This window comes from Lacerta agilis, chromosome 16 (assembly GCF_009819535.1).
Source record: "Lacerta agilis isolate rLacAgi1 chromosome 16, rLacAgi1.pri, whole genome shotgun sequence".
Taxonomy (NCBI): Eukaryota; Metazoa; Chordata; class Lepidosauria; order Squamata; family Lacertidae; genus Lacerta; species Lacerta agilis.
The window spans coordinates 27,876,002-27,899,338 of NC_046327.1; the positions used below are offsets into that span (position 1 = coordinate 27,876,002).

General features: G+C 42.0%; 1 protein-coding gene across 2 annotated transcripts in view; it reads right to left on the bottom strand.

The window, feature by feature from the left end:
- Positions 1-23,337, bottom strand: part of STXBP5L (syntaxin binding protein 5 like) — a 66,898-nt gene that overhangs the window by 35,302 nt on the left and 8,259 nt on the right. For both annotated transcript variants that reach the window (XM_033173003.1, XM_033173002.1), the window contains exons 2-8: positions 20,805-20,902; positions 17,314-17,395; positions 11,765-11,865; positions 7,722-7,856; positions 7,043-7,106; positions 2,998-3,081; positions 1,319-1,442 (exon numbers count right to left, since the gene is read on the bottom strand). In XM_033173003.1, coding sequence (XP_033028894.1) covers positions 1,319-1,442; positions 2,998-3,081; positions 7,043-7,106; positions 7,722-7,856; positions 11,765-11,865; positions 17,314-17,395; positions 20,805-20,902 — 688 coding nt within the window. The remainder of the gene's footprint in view (positions 1-1,318; positions 1,443-2,997; positions 3,082-7,042; positions 7,107-7,721; positions 7,857-11,764; positions 11,866-17,313; positions 17,396-20,804; positions 20,903-23,337) is intronic.

Below are 23,337 nucleotides of genomic sequence, written 5' to 3' on the forward strand. Positions count from 1 at the left end.
GAAAGCAAGAAATATTCGAATATACATGCCTTACAGACCTTCAAAGTAGGCCCCCTCTGATACAATGCATCATTGACAACATTCATAGATCTGTTGGAAACTTCTGGAGAGGTCCTCTTTTCGTACTGCTTTCAGTTCCCTTGTCACAGCAGCAGCTTGGACATGTGAAATGTTGGAAAATCTGTGCCCTTTCAGTGCAGATTTCAGTTTTGGAAAAAGAAAGAAATCCAGTGGGGCCAGATCAGGAGAATATGGAGGGTGGGACAACTCAGTAAACTCAGTAATGATTTCACACAGAACATGCAATTTTTCCGCCATCATTTGGACAGACAAATGCCGATCCTGCATCAATAACTCATGAACTCATTTCTGTTCATGAGTTTGCCGCTGTTCTACTCATCAACGGTCTGCCAGACTGAGGATAATCTTTGATGGTTTGCCACCCTTCACGGAAACACTTAAACCACTCATACATTGTCATTCGAGTTACAGCTTCATCTCTGTACACAATTGTGAGCATTTTGTGTGTTTCCAATGCCGATTGTATGATCAAATATTTCTCGCTGTCCGATTTCAGTGACCATTCACCGAACATTCCGGTCACACCTTGTAGATATGGAGAATCTTAGGCCCTCCATATGTTGATGAACTACAACTCCCATCCCTAGCCATTGGCTATGCTTGCAGGGCTGATAGGGGTTGTAGTTCAACAACATCTGGAGGGCCAAAGGTTCCCCACACCTGGTCAAAAGGAAACCAGGCCAGGGAGTTCATCCAGAGATGGATGGGGTGTCCTGAGCTGGGAAGAACAGACAGGTGCTGATTAACCTATTTCTATGGCCTGAACTCAGAAACTGCTGCAATTCTCCCTACCTGAAGGCAAAGCTTAACCTATTTATCCCAGATATTTAGACTAATAGAAGGGTGCATGGTTCTCTGCTGGGATATATCCCAAGAACAGCTTGTGCAGCCTGCACCTCATACGGGACCTATTTCTGGAGATTTTATCTCTTTTCAAGATGGTGGGGGTATTCATTCCCCTGACATATTCTTTATAATGGCAATCAAGATTAGGTGAAGCAGCTACGACATAAAATGAGGTAAATGGTGCAACGAAAATCCCACCTCAAATGTAGCAATCCTTCCATTGCATTTCATTGAGTTATCAGGGTAATCAATTCTGTACAGTGGCAAACTGCTTCTTTTGCCCCCACAAACAACAATCTGCACACTATTTACCTACTATCTGGGAGTTCAAGATTATGGTCACAGTTCTGTGTGACCAAATAGGGTTTAGTGTCCACACCCCATAACTTACCGTGTGGAACAATTATCTGGAAAGGTTTGCTTTGACTTTTTAGATTCCACAAAGTCAAGCTGCCATCAGAATGACTACACATAAACTGCTTCCCTTCATTATGCCATCCAATAGAATGAATAGCCTAAAAAACAATAAAAAAATATTAGCAAACAGCCAAAATAGTCTATCTGACAATAAAACCATTATACCTTAGAATTACAGAAGCTTAAAATATCCTCTCTATTTTATCATCCAAATGCCATAATTTAGCTCTGGGGAACATGTACACATAAAACTAAAACGATACAAAATAAGCTACTCATAAGAAACATTTTTCACAAGTATTCTGCTAATATAGATCAGCTCCATATTACTATTTTATTTATACAGTCGTACCTTGGATCTCAAACGCCTTGGCTCCTGAACAAATCGGCTCCCGAACGATTGAAACCCGGAAGTGAGTGTTCCGATTTTCAAACGATTTTCGGAAGCCGGACATCCAGCACGTCTTCCGCAGCTTCCGATTGGCTGCAGGATGTTCTTGCAGCCAATCAGAAGCCGTGCTTTGGTTTCCAAATGTTTTAGAAGTTGAACGGACTTCTGGAACAGATTCCGTTCGACTTCCAAGGTACGACTGTAGTCCACTTTTCAAACTAATTTTCTAAAGGGTCCTACCTGAAAATAAACATAGTAGGCAGGACTGCTTAGGGATGTGAAAGTTCTTACCAGCATTTTAATTCTGACCAGACATGAGCAGGTAAAAGTAAAGGACCCCTGACAGTTAAGTCCAGTCCCAGACGACTCTGGGGTTGCGGCGCTCACCTCGCTTTATAGGCCGAGGGAGCCGGCATTTGTCTGCAGACAGTTTTTCCGGGTCATGGGGCCAGCATGACTAAGCTGCTTCTGGCACAATGGAACACCGAAACCAGAGCTGCGCACGGAAACACTGTTCACCTTCCCGCTGCAGCCAGTACCTATTTATTTACTTGCACTGGTGTGCTTTCGAACTGCTAGGTTGGCAGAACCTGGGACCAAGCAACGGGAGCTCACCCCGTCACGGGGATTCGAACTGCCGACCTTCTGATCGGCAAGCCCAAGAGGCTCAGTGGTTTAGACCACAGCACCACCCGCGTCCCTAAATAATATCAGTAAGGCAATACAAATAAAGTGAAAGTTATGCTCGTCTTCCTTTGAGAAGCCTGTATAAGCTTTTTTATATCTCAATTCCCAACAATTCATAGAGGAAGTGAATCAACATACATGAAACTGCCATACATAGTCAGACTAGCAACCTAATCTTAACCAAGTCTACTTATTTTTTTAAAATAATTTTTGTTGATTTTTAAAAAGTATAAACGTGTAACAAAAAACAATTCTAAATCCAAATATTGAGATTACTCTGAATCTCCTGACTTTCCCCATCCCTCCCATGGGTCCTAATGATAGTATTTACAACTGCATATCAATACTTATCCAATTTTTATCCTTCTAAATTATCCATACTTTCCGTTACTTTACAAGTGTGATTAAAATCCTGCTAATGTTTTGACCTGCTTACAGTGGTCTATTTAGACCCTCTGGCACAACTACAGTAACTGTATACATTTTTGAAAATGGACATCTTTTAACTAATAGAATTTTTTTCAACGCACCCAAACATTTGGGTTGTGCTTTTAAAGTAAATATAAATAGCTTACCTCATCATAGTATAGTCTTAAATCTGCTCTTTTGGATCTCAAGTCCCAGAATACCACAGTCCCATTTTCATAACCTATCAACAGCTAAGGGGGGGGGGAGAGGAGAAAACAAAACAATTATGTTCTCAAATTATAATTATTTTATGATTTACTACACTTCATTGTCACATTTTCAAAAAAAGGGGGGGGTCTCAAAGTGACTTACAGTGTAAAAAACAACATTAAATCCAAGTATTAAAAAAGAATAAAGTAAGAACCTATAATGGAGTTCCACTCCACCCCTCAAAAAAAGATGAGCACAAACCCTCCAAATTAAGGGCTAAAAAGCTGGGTAAACAGAAATGTTTTTGCCAGGCACCTAAAAACAGACAGTGATGGTGGCAGGCATGTCTCCCTAGGGAGAGCATTCAACAAGCAGAGAGCCACCACTGAGAAGGCCAGTTCTCATGTTGCCACCTTCCACAACTCCTATGGAAACGGTACACAGAGGAGAGTCCAGACTGGTTCATGCAGAAAGAGGTGGTCGTACTGAGCAGCAAAAGGCTTTATAGGTCAAAGACAGCACTTTGAATTGAGCCTGGAAACTAATTGGTAGCCAGCTCAGTCACACTAAGATTGGTGTAGATTTATTCAAACTGTTTTGCTCCAGTCAGCAATTGGGCCACTGAATCCTGCATCAGCTGCAGTTTCCAGATCCAGACCCTTTTCAAATGCTGCGCTGGGTATAACACATTGGAGGAAACTGACTTAGAGGTCGCCAGAGCATAGGCGATATAGGAAACATTTATTTTGAATACTTCTTTAGCTGTTTTTGTTTAACTATTTGTTTACATTATATATCCTTAGCATCTTTTCATGCATATAACAATTTTCTTTTACAGAAAAGAAAATGGGTGTTTTAAGTTGAGGTATGCATAATTATTTTCCTAATTACAGGCAACAGTTCAACTTAATAAACGGAAGACACTGAGTAGGAATAATGACTAAAGCTGCAATTTTACTTGGGGCTTATCCAACCAGCATTTGTCCCACTCCCTTCCCCCGGGGAAACCCAAACTTTAGCACTGAATTGGAACAAATGGCCATCTCGTTTTCTTCGGATTGACATTTGTTCTTACAGTACTCCTAAACAGCGGGTTTTCCAGGGGAAAGCAGTGGAGCAAAGGCAAGACCACTCAAGACAGAAAATCACTTGGACTCATGTTATCTAGGTACAGGACAAATGGAATCAACAGGTTTTGTTTTGACTTCAGTGGAAACAGCACTGCATCCTATGCTAATATAATTTGCTTGGGTTCTGCCTTACCTGTTACTCTGCTTTCCAAATGCTCTGTGAGACCTGAATGGAACTTGCTGCATAATATTCATTATCTGTTGTGTCTCTGGAAGGTGTCACAATGAAGGCTGGAGACAGACAATAACCTTTTACATGAGGCAAAAATGGGACACAAGAAAATGCTATGTACACCAGGGGTAGCCAATGTGGTGCCCTTTAGATATTGTTGGACTCTGACACCCATCAGCTTCCCCAGCTAGCATTGTCCATGAGCAGGGATGAAGGGAGTTGGACTTCAACATCATCTTGTGGACAACACAATAGCTATCCCTGACGTACACCATGGGAAGCAATGCTTCTATCATACCACTTCCGACTCTCTTAAAGTGTTGCCTGTCTCCAGCCTAAGACCTCAAAGCCAGACATACTCGATTAGCACACACTGGATAAATTCACACATAATGCTAAACCAAGCCTCTCCCATTTGGCCCATGAAATAGCATCACCTGTCCTACACCTGACATTGCATGTGGCTGCAGAAAGGAGGGCTGAACTCCTGTGCATCACAGGGAATTCAATCTTGCTTGGTGCAAGCAAACAAGCCAGTTCCCACCAAGGAACCCTGCACAAAGGGTCACTTCATTCCTCCCTGTTCAATTTGCTGCTGCGTCACACTAAACTACCCATTTTTTACTTATCTTGTTGCCTGAAGGGAAGCTCCTCAGACTAACAATGAACAGCAGTCAAGGTCTGTTCTTATTTCCCCAGTTGTGGTTTAGTCTCTTAGCCTTCACCGCTTTGTCAGGGGAACTCAATAGAACCCAAAATTTGCCAATCCAGAACAGTAAACTTTTGCATGTCAATTTATCACAGTGCAGATGACTGTGTTAATAAGGTACATTTTCAGCTGCCCGTTCCAGTTTACTGAGTGGTCATCTGCCGGTGACTCAGTTTAAGAGCGTAAATGTGTCTCCGTGATGAACCCTGCTTTTTCTGCACTGTTAATCTTTTTCTCAAATCTATAGATGTGTATTCAATAGGGCTGAAGTTGTTACTAGATCAATCAGGGAGAGAGGCGAAAAAAGTAGTTGCAGAGCAAAATGATTCATCGTATTTTCTTCAGATACCATGGCCTACATGTGATACTCAACATTGAGCCTATTCATATAAAGAGGGACAGCTCTCAATTCTTGCCTTTTTGTCTTTTATTTTATAATTATTTATCATTAATTATTTATCATAAATATATATCGCAGTCTTTAGGACAAGCCATTTACATCTTCTGATAGCACTCTTGAGATCAATCTGCTGAACAGCAAGCCTATGCTTTATTCACAGGTTTATGACTGTGGTGCTGGGACCTTGGTCATTTCCAAATGACCTGCATTCAGGAGGATTCATCCTGATATGCTTGCGGGAAATCAGATGACAGTGCAGCAAACAAACGTTATCCAACACTTTCCAGTGCATTTTCAGGCAGATGCACCCCATACATTTAAAGCACATCCAGTTCACATGACTTCCCAAGAACGCTGGGAACTGCAGTTTCTTAAAAACAGCAGCTCTTTGAGGGTGGGGGACTTGTTGGTTATCTAGCCTAAAAAAGTTATTACATATCCGTAAAATATTACCTCTAGTGACTTAATATAATTTTTAAAATTGTAGTTTGAAAGTCAGAAATTAGAAAAGCCATGCAGACCCCCCAACATTGTTTTACAGAAATTGTCCCAACCACTTAAATGGGCACTACTTATTCAAATAATGTCTAATTATACCGCTTCTACCCATCATGTGGTTTTCTCTTTCTTTGACAGGGTTTCTATGCCATTCTGAAACAGATGGTAGCTAGCTAAAACATTTTTCAGTATCAGCAAAGTGGTGGTCATAAGAACTATTGAGACTTTTTTAAAAAAAAAATATGCCCAGTAAAATTGTTATTATCAGGGTACATTTCTATTATGAATTGTATATGCAGTTTAGAATCAATATTTGTACTGTAATATTATATTGGCTAACTAAGCAGTCAGTTCATAAGCACAAGAAATGTAATTGACTGCAAAAAAAAAATCAAGTCTTATCAAGCACTAATATAAACATGACAAAATCCACAAGTAAATGTTTCCAGTTAAATAAAATTATGGTATGTTTTTGTCTTGCAGAAGACAGTTGAAGCACATTGCTTAGTATATTATAGTATACTACATACAGTATAGCCTGGTTCACACATCATGCTAAGCCAAACTTTGAGTGTTCTTAGCTACAGCTTGCAGTTAGTGAGGGGAGAGAGCTTAAGCACAAGCCCAGGTTAGAACAGCACTTTGGGATTAACTACACTTCTGCCTGTTCTGCTGTTTTTACATGGGGTGGAAAACACTCTTTACCACTGAACCAGCACAAACAGCAAATGGGTTTTCCATGGATTGAGGTTTACTCCGATTTCAGTAGCAAAGAGTAGCTTTTCCTGGAGAAAGTGGCAGGGCAAACTTAAAACTGCATGGAGCTGTGTTTTCTAGGCATGTGACAGCAAAGTGGGATGAGCCCTCTGACTTAGTTCAGCCTGGGGTAGTAGCAAAAAGGAAGCAAAGTGGGGGAAGGGAGAAGCAAAGCAGGTGCAAATTCCTCTCCAGGAGTCCACACGCTTATGAAGTCTCACTATGCTGTAGTTTGTGAACCAGGCTGTAGGAGTTCAATAATTCTTACGTAAGGCTATTCCTTGGAGGAAAAGGGTTGGAGTGACAAAAGAAAAATACTGTAGTTCCTCTTACTCACTTTCCCTTCATCTCTTGGGCTATCGCTTAGGTGCACCACAGGGCCAGGATGAGTCTTTGTGGATCTGCAAATCAAAACCAACGCTATGAAAAACTGAGTAAAATGGATTTTTTTTTACCTTGTAGGCCAAGTAGGCAATATTAAAGGAAGTTGCCCCAAATGTTGTGGATATTGTGATATAACTGAACTGAGTATAATCCTGGAAAGTGGCAATTATACTCAAAACCAACCTACTTGACAGAAGGCAATGAATTAAATGAGGGTGGGGAGCTGTCATGGGCAAATTGGTGGAAAACATTATTAAAAGAGAGAATTATTAAACAGAAGAATAAGCCTTGCCAAGGAAGAATCAGCTTGGCTTCTGCAAAGCAAAGTCCTGCATTTCCCTACCTTTAAGTCTATGTTTGTTTCTTATATGAACAATAATTATGCAGTGCAAAGTCAACATAGATCTTTTTTGGAAGTACTTGATTTCTGTTAATTCTATGAAGATTTTTCTTGGGATGGAAATAGACACATGAAAATACACTTGTTGAAAATACTTTTTATGGATCCGGGTGAGGAAGATTAAAAATATACCTCAAGGCAGCACATATAACAGGCAGAGACTGGTATTCATCTAAAAAAACAACAACACAAAAACACCAGCAAATAGAAAACTGGTGAATTAAAAACTTACAGTTCTATGGCCTTGTTCCACATGATAACGTATCCAGAAAGTATGAATGACTCAATGTTCACAATGTGAGTATTTCCCCTTTCTGTTCCAACATAGAGCCATTTGCTTTGGAATGGTAAGTGACAGAAAGTAATTCTGTATTTGGAAAAATACAATGAAGTTACAGATACAAATACAGTGACAACAAAATAAAAAATAAAAAAAATCCTTCCAGTAGCACCTTAGAGACCAACTAAGTTTGTTCTTGGTATGAGCTTTCGTGTGCATGCACACTTCTTCAGTTTGTTTTCACATGCAAAAATCATACCAGGTTGCAGCAGTTAAATTGGAGCTTTTCCAGTATGTATAGGAAAAAATGAGATTATTGTTCTAGACAAGCTCTCCTGGTAAGGAGTAAATAATTATTCAGTATCTTCAGTATTTTGGTGAAGGTTCTACATCTGCTTTTGGCTGCACACTATATATTACACACTAATGTGTTTAATAGTTTGCATTTAATAGTATGCTAAAGCTCCTTTGGGAAGAGGAGACTTCAAAGGAGGAAAATGGCAACTTAAACAGTAGTTAGAGTTGTGCCATTGTTTAATTGTACCCATTCTCCAAGGAACTCAGGTTTTTCCACATCTTATTCTTTACAATAATCCTGCAAAAATAGACCAAGAGAATTTAAATGAGGACAGCTTTCTTTATGGCCGACCTAACAGAAAGTATTGATCATTGCATTAGCAGCCAACACTCCGCCTGCACACCATTTAAATTGTAATTATATATATTTAAAAATTGAACTTGTAAGAGAATGGCAGTGAGCTCTCTCAATCAGACACTATATTTGGGGTTCCACAGCCAATGAGAACAGCAAGGGTGCAGGCTGAGATGGCGTGGCCTCCCCCCTTGATGCTTTGTGTCCTTCATCAGCCTATGACCACAAAGCTGGTGTACCAATAGCAGCAACCACTGCCACTCTCACCCTAGGTTAGCAACACAGCTGTCAACTTTTCCTTTTTCTTGCGAGGAATCCTATTCGGAATAAGGGAATTTCCCTTTAAAAAGGGAAAAGTTGACAGCTATGGTTAACAATAAAAGGTGGGTCACAGGCGTTTCAGAGGAGCTGGCCAGCACAATGCTTCATGCACCTTGAGAAACTTGCAGGCGAGAAACTTTATCCTCCTTTGAGATTCTGTTTATATGCAACTAATTCATTGCCTTGGTAACCCAAGTCAGAATGAGCAAGAAATGAGTTGTGTGGGAGGGAGCCTGCTACAGGCACAGAAGCTCATCATCATTACTGAGCTTCAGAGAAGAACTTGCCCAGATTAATGAAAACATTATTTTAAAAAAATGTGTGGCACGAACTGCTGAACAATTAAGGACAAATGAGCATGGAATGTAGGATGCCCTTATGTACTTTCGCATGTGACAAATTCCTGCTTAGCACTGAGGGAAAAATAAAAAAAAATTAAATCTGCAGAATTGGAGCTGGGTCATATTTTTGCAAAGTGAATTTGCCTACCACTCCAGTTTCCAATTGCTGCCTTGTGCCCATCGCATAATACTTGGGGCAAAATAGATGTGACAATGGCACAGGTACCGTAGTTTGCTGAAATGTGGATTGTGCTAATTTCCTATAAAGCAAGCAGCAACGAGCAGTGTGCAACCGTTCCCCTGGTTGTGGCTTCCCCTTTGAAAACTGCATCTCTCCACCAGTTCTCCCCCCCCCCACTCAGTGCGGTTTATTTTTCAGACTATGAGCCCCAGCAGTACAGTGATGAAATTCGCAGATGGGGGCTAGTTCAGCATCTTGACCCTGCACACCGATCCTCCATTTTTCATTGTTTAATCACCCCAAACACTGCTTTATAGGGCAACCATGATAGCAACCCAATGCAGATACATAAGAGGCTGACATCAATATGTAAACCCTCCCTCTCAGTTGCATTCACTGAACTTGTGGGATAAGCAGCCTCATATAACCAACATGTTTAAGTTCTAATTAATGCATGAAGGAGTTAAGACCATAGAGTAATTTGTCCTGAAAGGCTTAGCTAACATGGGGAGGGACTAGGTAAGCAAGTCTTTGTTTCCCCAAACTACCTGAGAAGCTTAGTGTGTGAGGATGTGGAGCTGGTTTCTCCAAGCTCAGACCGCATGGCTCTCACCAGACACTCAGTCTTGAGTTCCTATATCAATATTTTAAGAACTTTCACCACTTTGTAACAGCTAAATTTTACTGTCTGTGCAAACTATTCTGAAGCACATGAATCTGATCTCTGGAAAGTTTGTAAGTACAGTAAAGCATATTGTTAACTTACCAAAGGTGTGGTCTTTTTCTATGCTCAGGGAAAACAGAAATTTTGAAAGGAACTCACAAGGGCACATATTTTAAAATTTTAACAGCATATATTTCCATGCTTTACTTTCCTGCATGTTTTGTGATTTTAAATCTCTGCTAGGGTTCTCTCATGAAAGAGTACTTGCCCCAAACTTGGATCTTGGTATCCTGTGAATTGTCCTTTTATACCTACATTTTTTCCCCCTTGCCACCAACAGATCAGTGGAGAATCTCTCCCCTTGCTTAACACTGAGCTTTGAGTTCATTTCATGATAAAGTCATTTGGGTTAATGGCCCTCAATTTGCAAGTACACATGTGCCTTTATCCAGAGATGTGAGCTTTACTTTCAAAAAGACTTAAGTCTTGTTACTGCAATGTAACAGGAGAGATTTTTGAAATGAAACCATCCTGGATTACACTAAGGGCTTATTCGCACTTTTTCTTGACCTGCTTTTTTACTGTATTATACATCAAGCTTTTCTCACTATTTTGCAGATGGGCTTGTGAAAATTGGATCTTACCTGCTGAATCAGATCTTATCAGATGCGTGGCAAATCCAAAGAGAAAATTTGCTTAATCAGGCTTCAATTCAGCAGGTAAGATTGAATTTTCACAAGGCACACTGTGGAATAATGAGAAAAGCTCTCTGAACTGGGGAATTAATTGGTGTACAATCCGATAGAAATAGGGGGCAAGTGAAAGTGTGAATTGAGCCCTAATTGTAATTTTAGGTACATGAAACAGACAGTGCTACCAAAAATTAAGAATACATTTTAAAGTCTGTTACAAAGGATACCTGGGTGAAATTTAAGCAATATAAAAATGCTGTTGCTGAAAGGGCATTTTAAATCAGATTCTGACTACTAAAAGGAGAGGAAGCAGGATTCCATATACCTCCCCCCCCCTAGAAGCTGCGAGTTGTAAAGAACCACCTGCCTTTTCCTTTCTCTCACAGTGCAAATCATGGGGCAACAACTAGACAATACGTGGGTGCCAGAAACTGTTTATGTGTCACTTATGTGCTGGCTTTTTTCAACACTATAAAGCAGTACGAGAAGCAGCAAATGAAGGTGGAAGAGCAGCAGGAGCAGGTGTGGGGGCTTAATCCTTGCTTTACCAGTCCCTACATCTTTTCCCCTGTGGAGAGAAAAGCTATTCAGGGTAGGGGTGATTTTGTGAGGACAAACAGCAGGGGAAGAAGAAATAATTAAGCAGCTCCCAGTCATGGGTGTAGCCAGGATTTTTGTTAGGGAGGCAGGCCTTTTACTTGGGGGGGGGGGTAGAACCTTACATTTCTATGTATTTTTATTGAGGGGGGGCAGCTGCCCCTCCCTGCCCCCCCTGGCTACGCCCATGGCTCCCCTGCCTATCACTTCTCTATTGAAACCGGAAGCCACAGCCAGCTGATTTCTCAGTAGAAAAAAAATGTTCATACATCCTACGAGTATAATTTAACCTGGCAATTACAACTACTGTACTTCAAAACCCAAATACTATAGTGTAAGCCAAAACCTCCCCCACCTAACCTGCCTCCTGATGACAAAAAGAAATGGCGGCAGCGAAAAGGAGCAGTGGCTGCTCTTTGTCTCAGTTCTGTACAGGAACTACTGTAAGATTAACTGCATAAACATAGTTTAGGTAGGTTTCAGCTACTAAGAGAATATACAACAGCAAAATCCGTGGAATTAAATGTGAGAATTTGTTATGCCTTACCTTTCTCTGGTAAATTTCAGCGAATGAAGAATTGCTGGCCGTTTCTGCCTTAGATTCCACAAGTGGAGCATGTCATCTGAACTGGCACTGACCAAGGCACCCTATAATAACGACAGATAACAAGTGTTGCTTTAATCATGCAGACATTATGGGGAAGTGGCTGAGTTCTAGCAATTTTTTCAAGTTGCATTTGAACGACAAGTTCCTATGGCTTGTGACAGTTTTTCTGCCAGCCCTAAGTACACCTTCAGTTTCTCCTTTTGCCAGCTTAGGCTATGCCAAAAAGCCAGTAATTTTGCTGGGGGAATCTTCTCTCAGAGGCTTAGTAAATAGAGGTTTCAATGTGTCTGGCATCTGCAATGTATGTCAGGTAGGAATTCTGCAGACAGGAAAAGAGGAAGTAGAAATGCTTGGAGAGGTTTTTGGTTTTTTTAAAAAACTGCAATAAATTGCTCAGGAGGTGAACTGATTTTATTTCCCCTCTCCCCTCTTAGCAATGCAATCAGATCCTCAGGTGCTTTAATGTGAAGTTGGACATCTGCTGGAAAAGGCTAGGAGAGAGGAATTATTTTAATTTACAGAACACTCAGCACGCACTCAAAGAACTAAAAATCCTCAGTTTGTTTTTATTAGTACCAATCCTGTTAAATCAGAAATGCACAAGAATATTATCCATTTTTTAAAAACGACCAACCACACAAACTGCATTTTAATCCTGAAAGCAAATGTGGGGTGTGTGTGTGTGTGAGAGAGAGGGGGGGGGTGGAATTGAGGGGAGAGACAAAAAAAAACCCAACCACACCAGGATATCAACTGTCAAGCTCCACCCACTGGTGTGGACAGCAAGCAGGGAAATAGCAACAGAGTACAGTATGGTGAAATAAAATACACAGTATCATGAAGCCAAATGGTCTAGGCATGTGAGGGGCTGGAATAACTCTCTGAGTCTGACAAAAATGCATTCAAGACCAATTATGAAGTTTATTAAGAATTTTAAAAGACAGTAAGAGGAGAAAGGGAAGAGGCGGAATGTTACTTCAAGAAAACAATACAGAAAATACTTTAATTGAAGTCTGTCGATTCCATAGCAGCTATCTACAGGTTTTTGGTCTCCTGACATCTAATGTAGCAGCACAGATGGAAAAGTAGAGGGACTTTTATTTTTATTATTTATTTATTTATTTATACCCTGCCTTCTTCCCTGACAGAATTCAAGGCAGCTTACATATAAAAAGAGCACATCTAAAAAAAGAAAATACAATCATTTTAAAAAAGTTAAATATTGCTATGATGATGATAATAATAATAATAATAATAATAATAATTATTATTATTATTATTATTATTTATACCCCGCCCTCCCCAGCCAGGACTGGGCTCAGGGCAGCTAACATCAAAGTATGATACATTAAAACATAAATCAAACAATCAATTAAAATCAAATTTGGAGCAGAATAAAATCAGATGGCAACCCACGGATTATAACTATAGGGGATGGGAACACACTGGGTCTTATAACAAAAAAGAGGGGGGTCAGACTGGGCCCTGACCAAAGGCCTGTCAGAACAGCTCTGTCTTGCATGCCCTACGGAAAAATGTCAAATCCTGCAGGGCCCTGGTCTCTTGCAACAGAGCATTCCACCAGGCCAGGGCAGGGCCGAAAAAGCCCCGGCCCTGGTCAAGGCCAGTCTAACCTCCTTGAGGCCCAGGACCTTCAAGGTGTTATTGTTTGTGGACCGTAAGGTCCTCCGCAGAGCATACCAGGAAAAGCAAAACTATATAAATAAACATATAATTACTACAGCATCTATTCAAATTCAATAATGTATGTTAAATGTTGTACATTGTCAGTACATGCTTAACCCCTGGCACATATTTACGTATATGGTGGACTTGCCCACGGTTCCAGCAATTCTGGATTTGTACTTCTGATAAAATTCTGAAAATTACAGCTCAAATTTTAATCATGAATCCACACTCAAACCTTTCTGTTGACGACAACCTAGACATCTCTGACAGAGACACTTATTGGTCACTTATTAATGGCAGCAAGACTAACTATTGCTGAATGCTGGAGGAACACAACTGGAGCTACTCTTTCCTACTGGTACCACAAAGTGTGGTATATTGCATTTATGGAGAACAAACCCCAAAATTAGGAGATTTATGTGGCACTTTGAAGACAAATTTACTTCAGTCTCTTTTATTATTTATGTTAATAGGGAAGGCAATACCCAGCATCCTCCTTCATATTACATAAAAATTTGAAATGCTTAAACTCTGTATTTATGTTTAGCACTGCATTCATGTCATGTTCATTGTGCTTATTGGCAATGTTCTTATCCTTTTATATCTTGCCATGTAAGTCCGCTTACCTTAAAGCAGGCATCCCCAAACTTCGGCCCTCCAGATGTTTTGGACTACAATTCCCATCATCCCTGACCACTGCTCCTGTTAGCTAGGGATCATGGGAGTTGTAGGCCAAAACATCTGGAGGGCCACAGGTTGGGGATTCCTGCTTTAAACCGTCAGGCAGCATTGCGGCCTGGCCATGGGCCTGGTCAGTGATCCAGTAGCCAGCAGAAGAGGACTGCAGTCCTGCCTGCCCATTGGCCTTTGGCTAGCAGATCTGGATCTGGGGATTCCCCAGGAGGTGGACCCAACCAGCCAATGGGGCTTGCTTGTGTCTGCCCCCTGAGGAATAAACAGAGGCTATCCCAGCACTCCTCCTCCTCTAAACGGTTCTCCTGGCCTTATTCATCTTCTTTGTCTTCTGCTTGCAATGGAGTTTTGCTGAAGTGTTATTATGGAGGATGCATTGTGTGGATTGCTAACGAAAGAAAATATTTGGGGGGTGTCTTGTGGGGGAGTAAATAATTATCTGTTGTATTGTTACTTAATGGGTTGCATTCAACAACCTTTGCAATAACTGTTGCTAGTTCAAAAGTGACAAATATCTGTACCGCTGAAAACGTTTTTATTATTTCGTACATAGATATTATTCTTGAAAATAAATACAGTCGTACATTGGTTCTTGAACAGAATGCATTCCGGGAGTCCGTTCGACTCCCGGAACCATTCAAAAACCAAGGCGCGGCTTCCAATTGGCTACAGGAGCCAGATGTTCAGCTTCCAAAAATTGTTCAAAAACCAGAACACTCATCGTTTGGGAGTCAATTGGTTCAGGAGCCAAGGCGTTTGAGATCGAAGGTACGACTGTATAAATATACAAAGAAGTAAAACTATATACATATATGAAATCTATTTAAACCATACAAATACAGTCATACCTCGGGTTGCGCTCGCTGTGGGATATGAATGTGTCAAACCCAGAAGTACCAGAACAGGTTACTTCCGGGTTTCGGCACTTGCATATACGCAGAAGTGCTAAATCACGCTTTGTTCACGCGTTCGCAACCTGAGCATCCACTGTAATAAAAACAGCATGGTACCAGACCATTCATTAAATGCAATCAGTTCCCAAAAGCCTGTTGGAACAAAATAAATAAATAAATAAAAATCTTCACCTGCCTGAGGAAGTACAATAAGGAAGAAGCCAGTCTAGCTTCTCCGGGGAGGGAGCTCCAAAGTCTGTGACAAAGGACTGTTAACTACATTCCAGCTTTAGAGGATTTGACCTCAGGTGGATCCTGACTGGCAAGCTGCTCTGCCTAGCCATTCACATCCATCAGGGAAACAGATCAATACCTTGGGAGATGGGCTGTTCTGGTATTAATTACCACCTGATTTCTGCACCTACCTGCCCTTTAGAACCTATTTTGCACTTTGTGTTTTCAAGGGGGGGCAGGGCTATGACTTCTCCACCAAGACAGAATGGGGAATAAGAGATACTGGGCAATCTCAAAGTGGCAGGTGGCCATAGCACAGATCTGTATCACGCAGTCCTCTTTGTTCTTCCTAGAGAGCTTGTATCCAGGGGCAACAGTAGCCCATTGGTATTCTATCACGTTGCCATCTGGAAGATCTGGAACACTTTCACTTTCATCTTGGATGATCTCCAGGTCCTGTGTGTGCTTTCCTTCAGGGGTTAGTTCAAAAGCTGCTCTGTTGCTACACACACACACACACACACACACACACACATTGACAGATCAGCCTGCCCCAAAATGCTCCAGTGTCCAACAAATCCAAACCCCTCCTTCAAACGCCACCATCTCATCTATGCATCCAGATGCCTCAGCTCCACCTGTCTAACTAGCCCTGTATGTGGAAAGGGCAGTGGTGCAGCACATGTTTGCATGTGAAATGTCACAGAATCATAAAATTGTAGAACTGGTAGGGATCCTGAGGGTCATCTAATCCAACAAGTTCAATCTTCAGGTAATAATAATAATAAAATTCTGTTGGAAGCTGCCCAGAGTGGCTGTGGAAACCCAGTCAGATGGGCGGGGTATAATTAATAATAATAATAATAATAATAATAATAATAATAATAATACCCTGCCCATCTGGCTGGGTTTCCCCAGCCACTCTGAGCGGCTTCCAACAGAATATTAAAACACGATAAAACATCAAACATTAAAAGCTTCCCTAAATAGGGCTGCCTTCAGATGTCTTCTAAAGACCAATAGTTCAACAGGATAGGCGCCATTACTGAGAAGGTCCTCTGCCTGGTTCCCTGTAACCTCGCTCGCAGTGAGGGAACCGCCAGAAGGCCCTCGGAGCTGAACCTCAGTGACCAGGCAGAATGATGGGGGTGGAAACATACTGGGAACCAATGTACTGGTAGGTAAGGCTGGGAACGTCTCATGCCTGAAATCCTGGAAAGCTGCCAGTTAGTAGACCAGCCTCTCTCAACCTTGGGTATCCAGATGTTGTTGGACCACAACACCCACCATCCCTGCTAGCTAGGGTTGATGGGAGTTATGGTCCAACAACACCTGGGGACCCAAGGTTGAGAAAGGCCGCAGTAGACAATAGTGGCCTAGATGAATCAATGGTCTAATTTGGCAATAAGCAGTTTCTTATGAGAGCATTTCTGAAAAAGGTGCCTTGGAGGTTCTGAATTTCAACTCCATACCTAGTGATGTCAATGTTGCTTGCAGAACCTTTGCCTAAGGCCTTGAAGATTTTCTGCCACTTACCTAGATTTTCTGGCACTTAGCTTCTTATGTTCCACCCCTAGCGGCAGCCATTTTCTGACTGGTGCCCTCGACACCTTCTCAAAATTCCAAATGTGGCCCTGGACCCCAAGAAGTAGGCAACCACTGGTCTAAACAATCAGTGTTTCACTCTAACCTTCTATTGGTCTAATCACATCCTAAATGTGAATCATTTCTATGGCTGCACTCATTGGCCAAAAGCATTGAAAGGTAAGAGTAGACTGGGGCTGGTTTCTCACACACAAAAGAGGCGTGCCTGCATGTATTGCCTTTCATCTCAGATTCTACAAATGCTGGAAACTTGCTTTTTCAAACTGGGAATTCCACCCACAGACACCCCCTTAAAAAGAAAAAAGAAAAAAACTTGAACACATTGCTTTGCTCATGTTTAAATAAACATCTGCATTTTTGTAAATATAGCCTTACCTCATTGATCAAAAACTGAAGCTGCAGAACTGCAGCATCACCTTCGTGTTGGCAGTAACAATCAACACCTGGTCTGCCCAATCTGTTTAGAGTCAAAGTTAAGGATCAGTTAATCCAGTTTTTGATAGCTGAAATAAAAGCAAAACAAAATAGTTAACACAGTTAACCATTTTTAACTGGCACTGTTTAATACAGAAAGGTGCTGGAGGTGTGACTGAAGTATGTGATGTGGGCATGTTTGGTACTATTATTTTTTTGCTCTGAAGTTGTTGTCCATATCAATGTTGCATTGGCGAAGCCCTTGATATTTGTGGAAGTTAATACACTTTATTCATTTATATTCCTATAGTCGGGGGACAAATGGTAGGACAATAAATGCAGATTTTGTGAACCCTTATGGTTGTCTAGAGACATATTCCTTGAGCCTTGAAAGATAAATCATCAACCCAGTCTGCTATGCGGTGGTCTGAAGACAGACCTGTCCTTGCTATATTCAATTAGCAGTTGGCTCCGTTAGAGCTGGACCATAAAGAAGGCTGATGGCTGAAGAATTGATGCTTTTGAATTATGGTCCTGGAGGAGACTCTTGAGAGTCTCATGAACTGCAAGAAGATCAAACCTATCCACTCTTAAGGAAATCAGGCCTGAGTGCTCACTGGAAGGACAGTTCCTGAAGCTGAGGCTCCAATACTGTGGCCACCTCATAAGAAGAGAAGACTCCGTGGAAAAGACCCTGATGTTGGGAAAGATTGAGGGCACAAGGAGAAGGGGACGACAGAGGACAAGATGGTTGGACAGTGTTATCGAAGCTACCAACATGAGTCTGACCAAACTGTGGGAGGCAGTGGAAGACAGGAGTGCCTGGCGTGCTCTGGTCCATGGGGTCAGGAAGAGTCGGACACGACTAAACGACAACAATTAAACTGGAGAGTATTGTTTTTGTTTGTTACTGTGTTATGTATTCTTGTGTTCTTATATTGTAAACCGCCCTTTGATCCTGGGGTGAGGGGCAGTGTAGAAATTTAATAAACATACAAACAAAATCAACACTTCTTATAAATTCCAACTTTCTGTGTGTGGATACCTGTCTGGTGCTCAAGCAAGCTCTGTCCTTTTCCAGGTGTGTTTAATTAGCATTAATTTTACAGTTTTCCTTCCACTGTCTCCCTGGGGCAGATTAAGCCCTGTCTGAGAATTCCCTAATGTACACTCCTATACTTTGAAGTCACAGGCTTTGTTGTACTTAAATGTCTTGGTTTCCCAGTGCAGCTGCCTCCTCCAAATGTTTCCTTATTGGAGCATAAGGCACACAGAGATTACTTATAAAGACAAATTCTAAAACAAGACTAGTGAAAAGTTATTTTCTTTACTAATTTAGGAATTAATTCAAAACACAGAATATAAAATATATAGTGGAGTTGGTACGTAATTGCATAGCATCATAACATTGGATATTTTCATGACAAAGCTGGCCTAGTATTTGTCTTTGGAATAAAGTGAGAAATTGCATTTTTCTTTGCTCTAGGACGGTGTTTCCCTACCTTTGGTCTCCAGCTGTTTTTGGACTACAACTCCCCATCATCCCTGACCACTGGTCTTGCTAACTGTGGATGATGGAAACTGTAGTCCAAAACCAACTGGAGACCCAAAGTTGGGAAATACTGCTCTATGAGACCCTGAATTTTAAATATACCTAGCAGTTCTAACTTGCTTATCTGCAGAGGCAGAATTTCCTGTATGTGGCATTTACTGCTTCTCTTTATCAAGGTCATCTTGAGACAGTATTCTTTTGTTGAAAACAGAAGCTCAGTTGGGGTGTTGGTGGAATACAGGTGCCTAAGGTGATTCATAATGGGATTTAATTATCTTACATAAGCCCATATCAAATTTTCAGATACAGCGGTACCTTGGTTCTTGAACATAATCTGTTCTGGGAGTCCATTTGACTGCCAAAACCGTTCGAAAACCAAGGCGCAGCTTCCGATTGGCTGCAGGAGCTTCCTGCACTCAAGTGGAAGCCGCGGAAGCCACATCGGACGTTTGGCTTCCAAAAAATGTTCGCAAAGCAGAACATTTACTTCCAGGTTTGCGGCATTCAGGAGCCAATTTGTTCGACAACAAAGCCATTCGGGAACCAAGGTACCACTGTACTTTAAACAAAAAAGAAATTAAAAAAAGGCCCAGTCTGACCCATGAAAAAAATCTCTCCCATCATTCTCATACCGGATGTCATGGAATTGTCCCCGGCGCAGCACAAGGTGGTGGAAGGGCTCTCGGGATGCTACAGAGAGCCCTGTTCCCACCTGACCAGCAGCACCTCCTCTGGCAGCCGAGGGAGCAGCGAGGCTTGAGCGGGGAGGGGCAGGCTTTTCAGGGTATGGAGGGAGAAGGCCCTGAGGATGCTGAAGAGCCCTCTCACTCCTCTCGCTCAAGGGGCGAGGAAAGACACATGCAGCTTCTGGCGCCCCAAAGGCGTCGAGGGGTGAAACGAAAGGATGGGAGGCGGGGTTTCCGTATACCGAAGCTCTTTTGTTGGAGTCAGAACTGGAAGGGGCCATTCCCGGATTCTGACGATGCTTCATACAGACATGAACTTATTAGCTCTGCACTGTACATAGTTTGCACAATAAAACTCTCAAAGGAAACTTGGAGTTTTGCCTGCTTACTCATGAGCAACCAACAGAGAACCTTACACCAGTCAAACATTTGGGGTGGAGTAGTTTGCGCCCAAGGACCTCCTCTTCCCTTCTCCATTGACAATAAAAAGGGCTCAGTCCAGTTCATGAATAATCCATCACCACTCTGCATGCATGCCAAACATACTTTTGGGGTAGTTTATCGTCAATCTTCCCCGAAGTGTTTATTTGTGTGAGAGACAGAAAGAGAGAGAGAGAGAGAGAGATGAGAGTTTTTATATCTCTCAATCAATCCATCAGAGATGAACTCTGAAGTTGAACAATGAGATGACATGTATTGCTCATTTCAAAGACTGGTAGAAAAGAAGAAAAAAGACTGTGTCTGATGCTGCTTTAATCTGGAGCTTGCAAAAGTAGGGGAAAGAACCTCAGAGAAGAGCAACAAGCAACCTTTATTGAGGCAGTGTAGATATTCCATCCCTAAATTCCTTTCCTGTGCTCCCTAAACTGAGAGGGAAGACATGCTTCACCATCCAAAGCAACTGGGAGATGGAAGCACTTGCCTCCCCTCCTATCTCAGCCCCCTCCCTATGTCATCCTCCTCCTTTTCCCCCTCCTCATCTTTCTTAGCCTGCCACTTCACTCTTGAGACTAGTGACACCTCAGGTCTCATTTTATTATTGTTGTTTATTTCAGATTGAAATGCACGTATCCAACTGGCTGCGAAGGCTCTTCATAGTATACCTTCCTCAAGCTATTGGAATGTACAAATGCAGGAAAACAAGCTAAAAGCACAGATTGTAAAATGTACATTATGCTGCAAATCATACTGTTCGGTACACTAGCAAAGGATACATTCGAATAGCACCTGTTCTTGTCCCAATAGCCAGAATCTTCTGCACTGGGTCAAAAGCTAAGGCAGTGGGAAGATAAGGAAACCCATGGCGAACTGTCTGCAAAAGAAGAAAGAAACTCAGTTGATGTAGTGTAGTTGCTTTACAGTATCATTAAGTATTATTTCTGGAGCAAACAAAGCTTTGGATAACCAAACTAATTAATAGGCTGTCAACTGAGTGTAGATCTTTTAACAAATTAATTATATTCTTTAACAGATGAACTAGCCAAATTCTAATATTTAATAATAATATATATACACATCTACATACAGTGGATGCTCGGGTTGCGAATGTGATCCATGCGGGAGGCATGTTTTCAACTTGCAGCGTTCAAAACCCGCAGCGCCGCATCTGTGCACGTGCGGGTTGCAATTCGGTGCTTCTGCGCATGCGTTGAAACCTGGAAGTAACCTGTTCCGGTACTTCCAGGTTCGGCGCAGAGCACAACCCGAAAAAACGTAACCTGCAGCATTCGCAAAACCGAGGTATGACTGTACATATTACCATACCCTAATATAGATGCTCCTTTAGTATCTCAGTTCAAAAGGAAATACAGATAAATTAAGGTAAAGTACAACCTGTGGCAGCGGAGTCTGAAGAAATTTTTATTGCTATTATCGTTATTTTCAGGAAAGAGAACTCAAAGCAACTTACAAGTAACATTTTAAAAGTGGAAAAACAATAATAATACAACCCAGAATACATCAGTAATGTATAGAAAAGAGCAGACTCAGCTCAGCTCCAGAAGATAAACAAAAAATAAGCTCCAAAAGCCTGGGGGAACAAGAATGCATTTGCCTGGCACTTAACAATACACAGTAGTGGTGCATCCCTGGGAGTTTCCATAAATTGGGAGCCACCACTGAGAAGGCCGTTCTCATGTTGTGACTCTCTGCACCCCACTCAGGGAGGGAACACAAGGAAGAGCCTCAGATGACAAATGCAGGGTCCAGGTTGGTTCATGTGGGGAGAGGTGGTCCTTGAGACAGTGGGGTGCTGAGCTGCGTAAGGCTTTATAAATCAAAACCACACTTTGATCTGGGCCGGAAAACTATTTGGTAGCTAATGCAGTTGTGCCACAGGTTCAGGGGGAAATTTCAGCCAATTAGAACAGGGCACAATGTAACTACTCTGTAAAATGAGAACACTGGAGCATAGAGATTCAAAGGAAACTGCTGAATTATTGCAATTTATCAGACTGTTTATAGTTTTGTCAACCATGACTTGAATTGAGATTGCAGTTTTGTTTGTTCTTAACGCAGCACATATGTTAAATTGGCTTATCAGCGCCAGGACATGTGTCTTAACGTCAAGTAACATTCCATTTTAATTTGGTCACTGTACATCCTTGTTAACTGCTCTCTATAACTATTTTGCTTTCAGGCAATTGTCACTGCCTGTTCTTTTGAAGTTGCTCTACATCAAGCTTCCTCAAACTCGGCACTCCATATGTTTTTGGCCTACAACTCCCATGATCCCTAGCTAGCAGGACCAGTGGTCAGGGATGATGGGAATTGTAGTCTCAAAACATCTGGCGGGCCGAGTTTGAGGAAGCCTGCTCTACATCTCCCACCCGTCAATGGACATACATTTGAAAATTCAGGGTTACACTTCACACATCCGATGAAGTCGACTAAGGGCACGAGCCTAACTTCACCTCCATGTAGGTGGGGTTTTGTGGAGCAGATTGGAGGCACTGCTGCATTTGCAGCCCTATTGCTCATGGCAGCTGCAGCAAAAAGTGAGCAGCAAGACTGGTCCCAATGCAATCTCATGATGCCTGTGAGAATACAGGAGATCGGGATCCAATGGTTCCCAGGCCAGGCCAGGCCCTCCTTGTCCTGGCTTCTGCTAAAAACAACAACAGCAGGTGCACTTATTTATAAGTAAGAAGGTGATACTTTATTAAAGCAGATTAATGGCATGGACTCAGAGGCATGGAAATGCCAAATAGAGTCCGGCAGCTCTTACAAGGTGAAGGGTTAGCAGTAATGTTTCCAGTACAGACACACGGGTCGGGGTTTACAAGTCCAAGATCAGCAACAAGAATTCCAAGGCTATATGGGAGCTGCAATGTTGTTGCGACAAGTTACCCTGCCTACCCACCAAGCTTTTAAGCAGAGGAGGAAAAAGTACACTCACAAGAATCCCTCTCGATGTGGGCATTCATGGCTCTGGGAGGAGGGAGGTGAGTCTCATTCCTTTTCTTGATGCAACACCTCTCCCTGGGAGGCACTCAGGCCCACCTCCTTGTCTAAACTCTCTTGCTCTATAACAGACTGTACCCTGAGCCCCCATCATCCTCCACAGCCCCCGAGTCTCCCATCTTGTCAGGTCCAGGCATGTCTGGAAACAGAGCGGGGGCTTCATCAAGTGGACATAGTCTCATCCTTTCTCCTCCCACTCCTGGTCTGAAGAAGAGAGCTCAGAAGCATCCATGACATTCTCTGCCTTCGTGCCTTCCAGAAGCATCATTGCCATGCCCACCCACA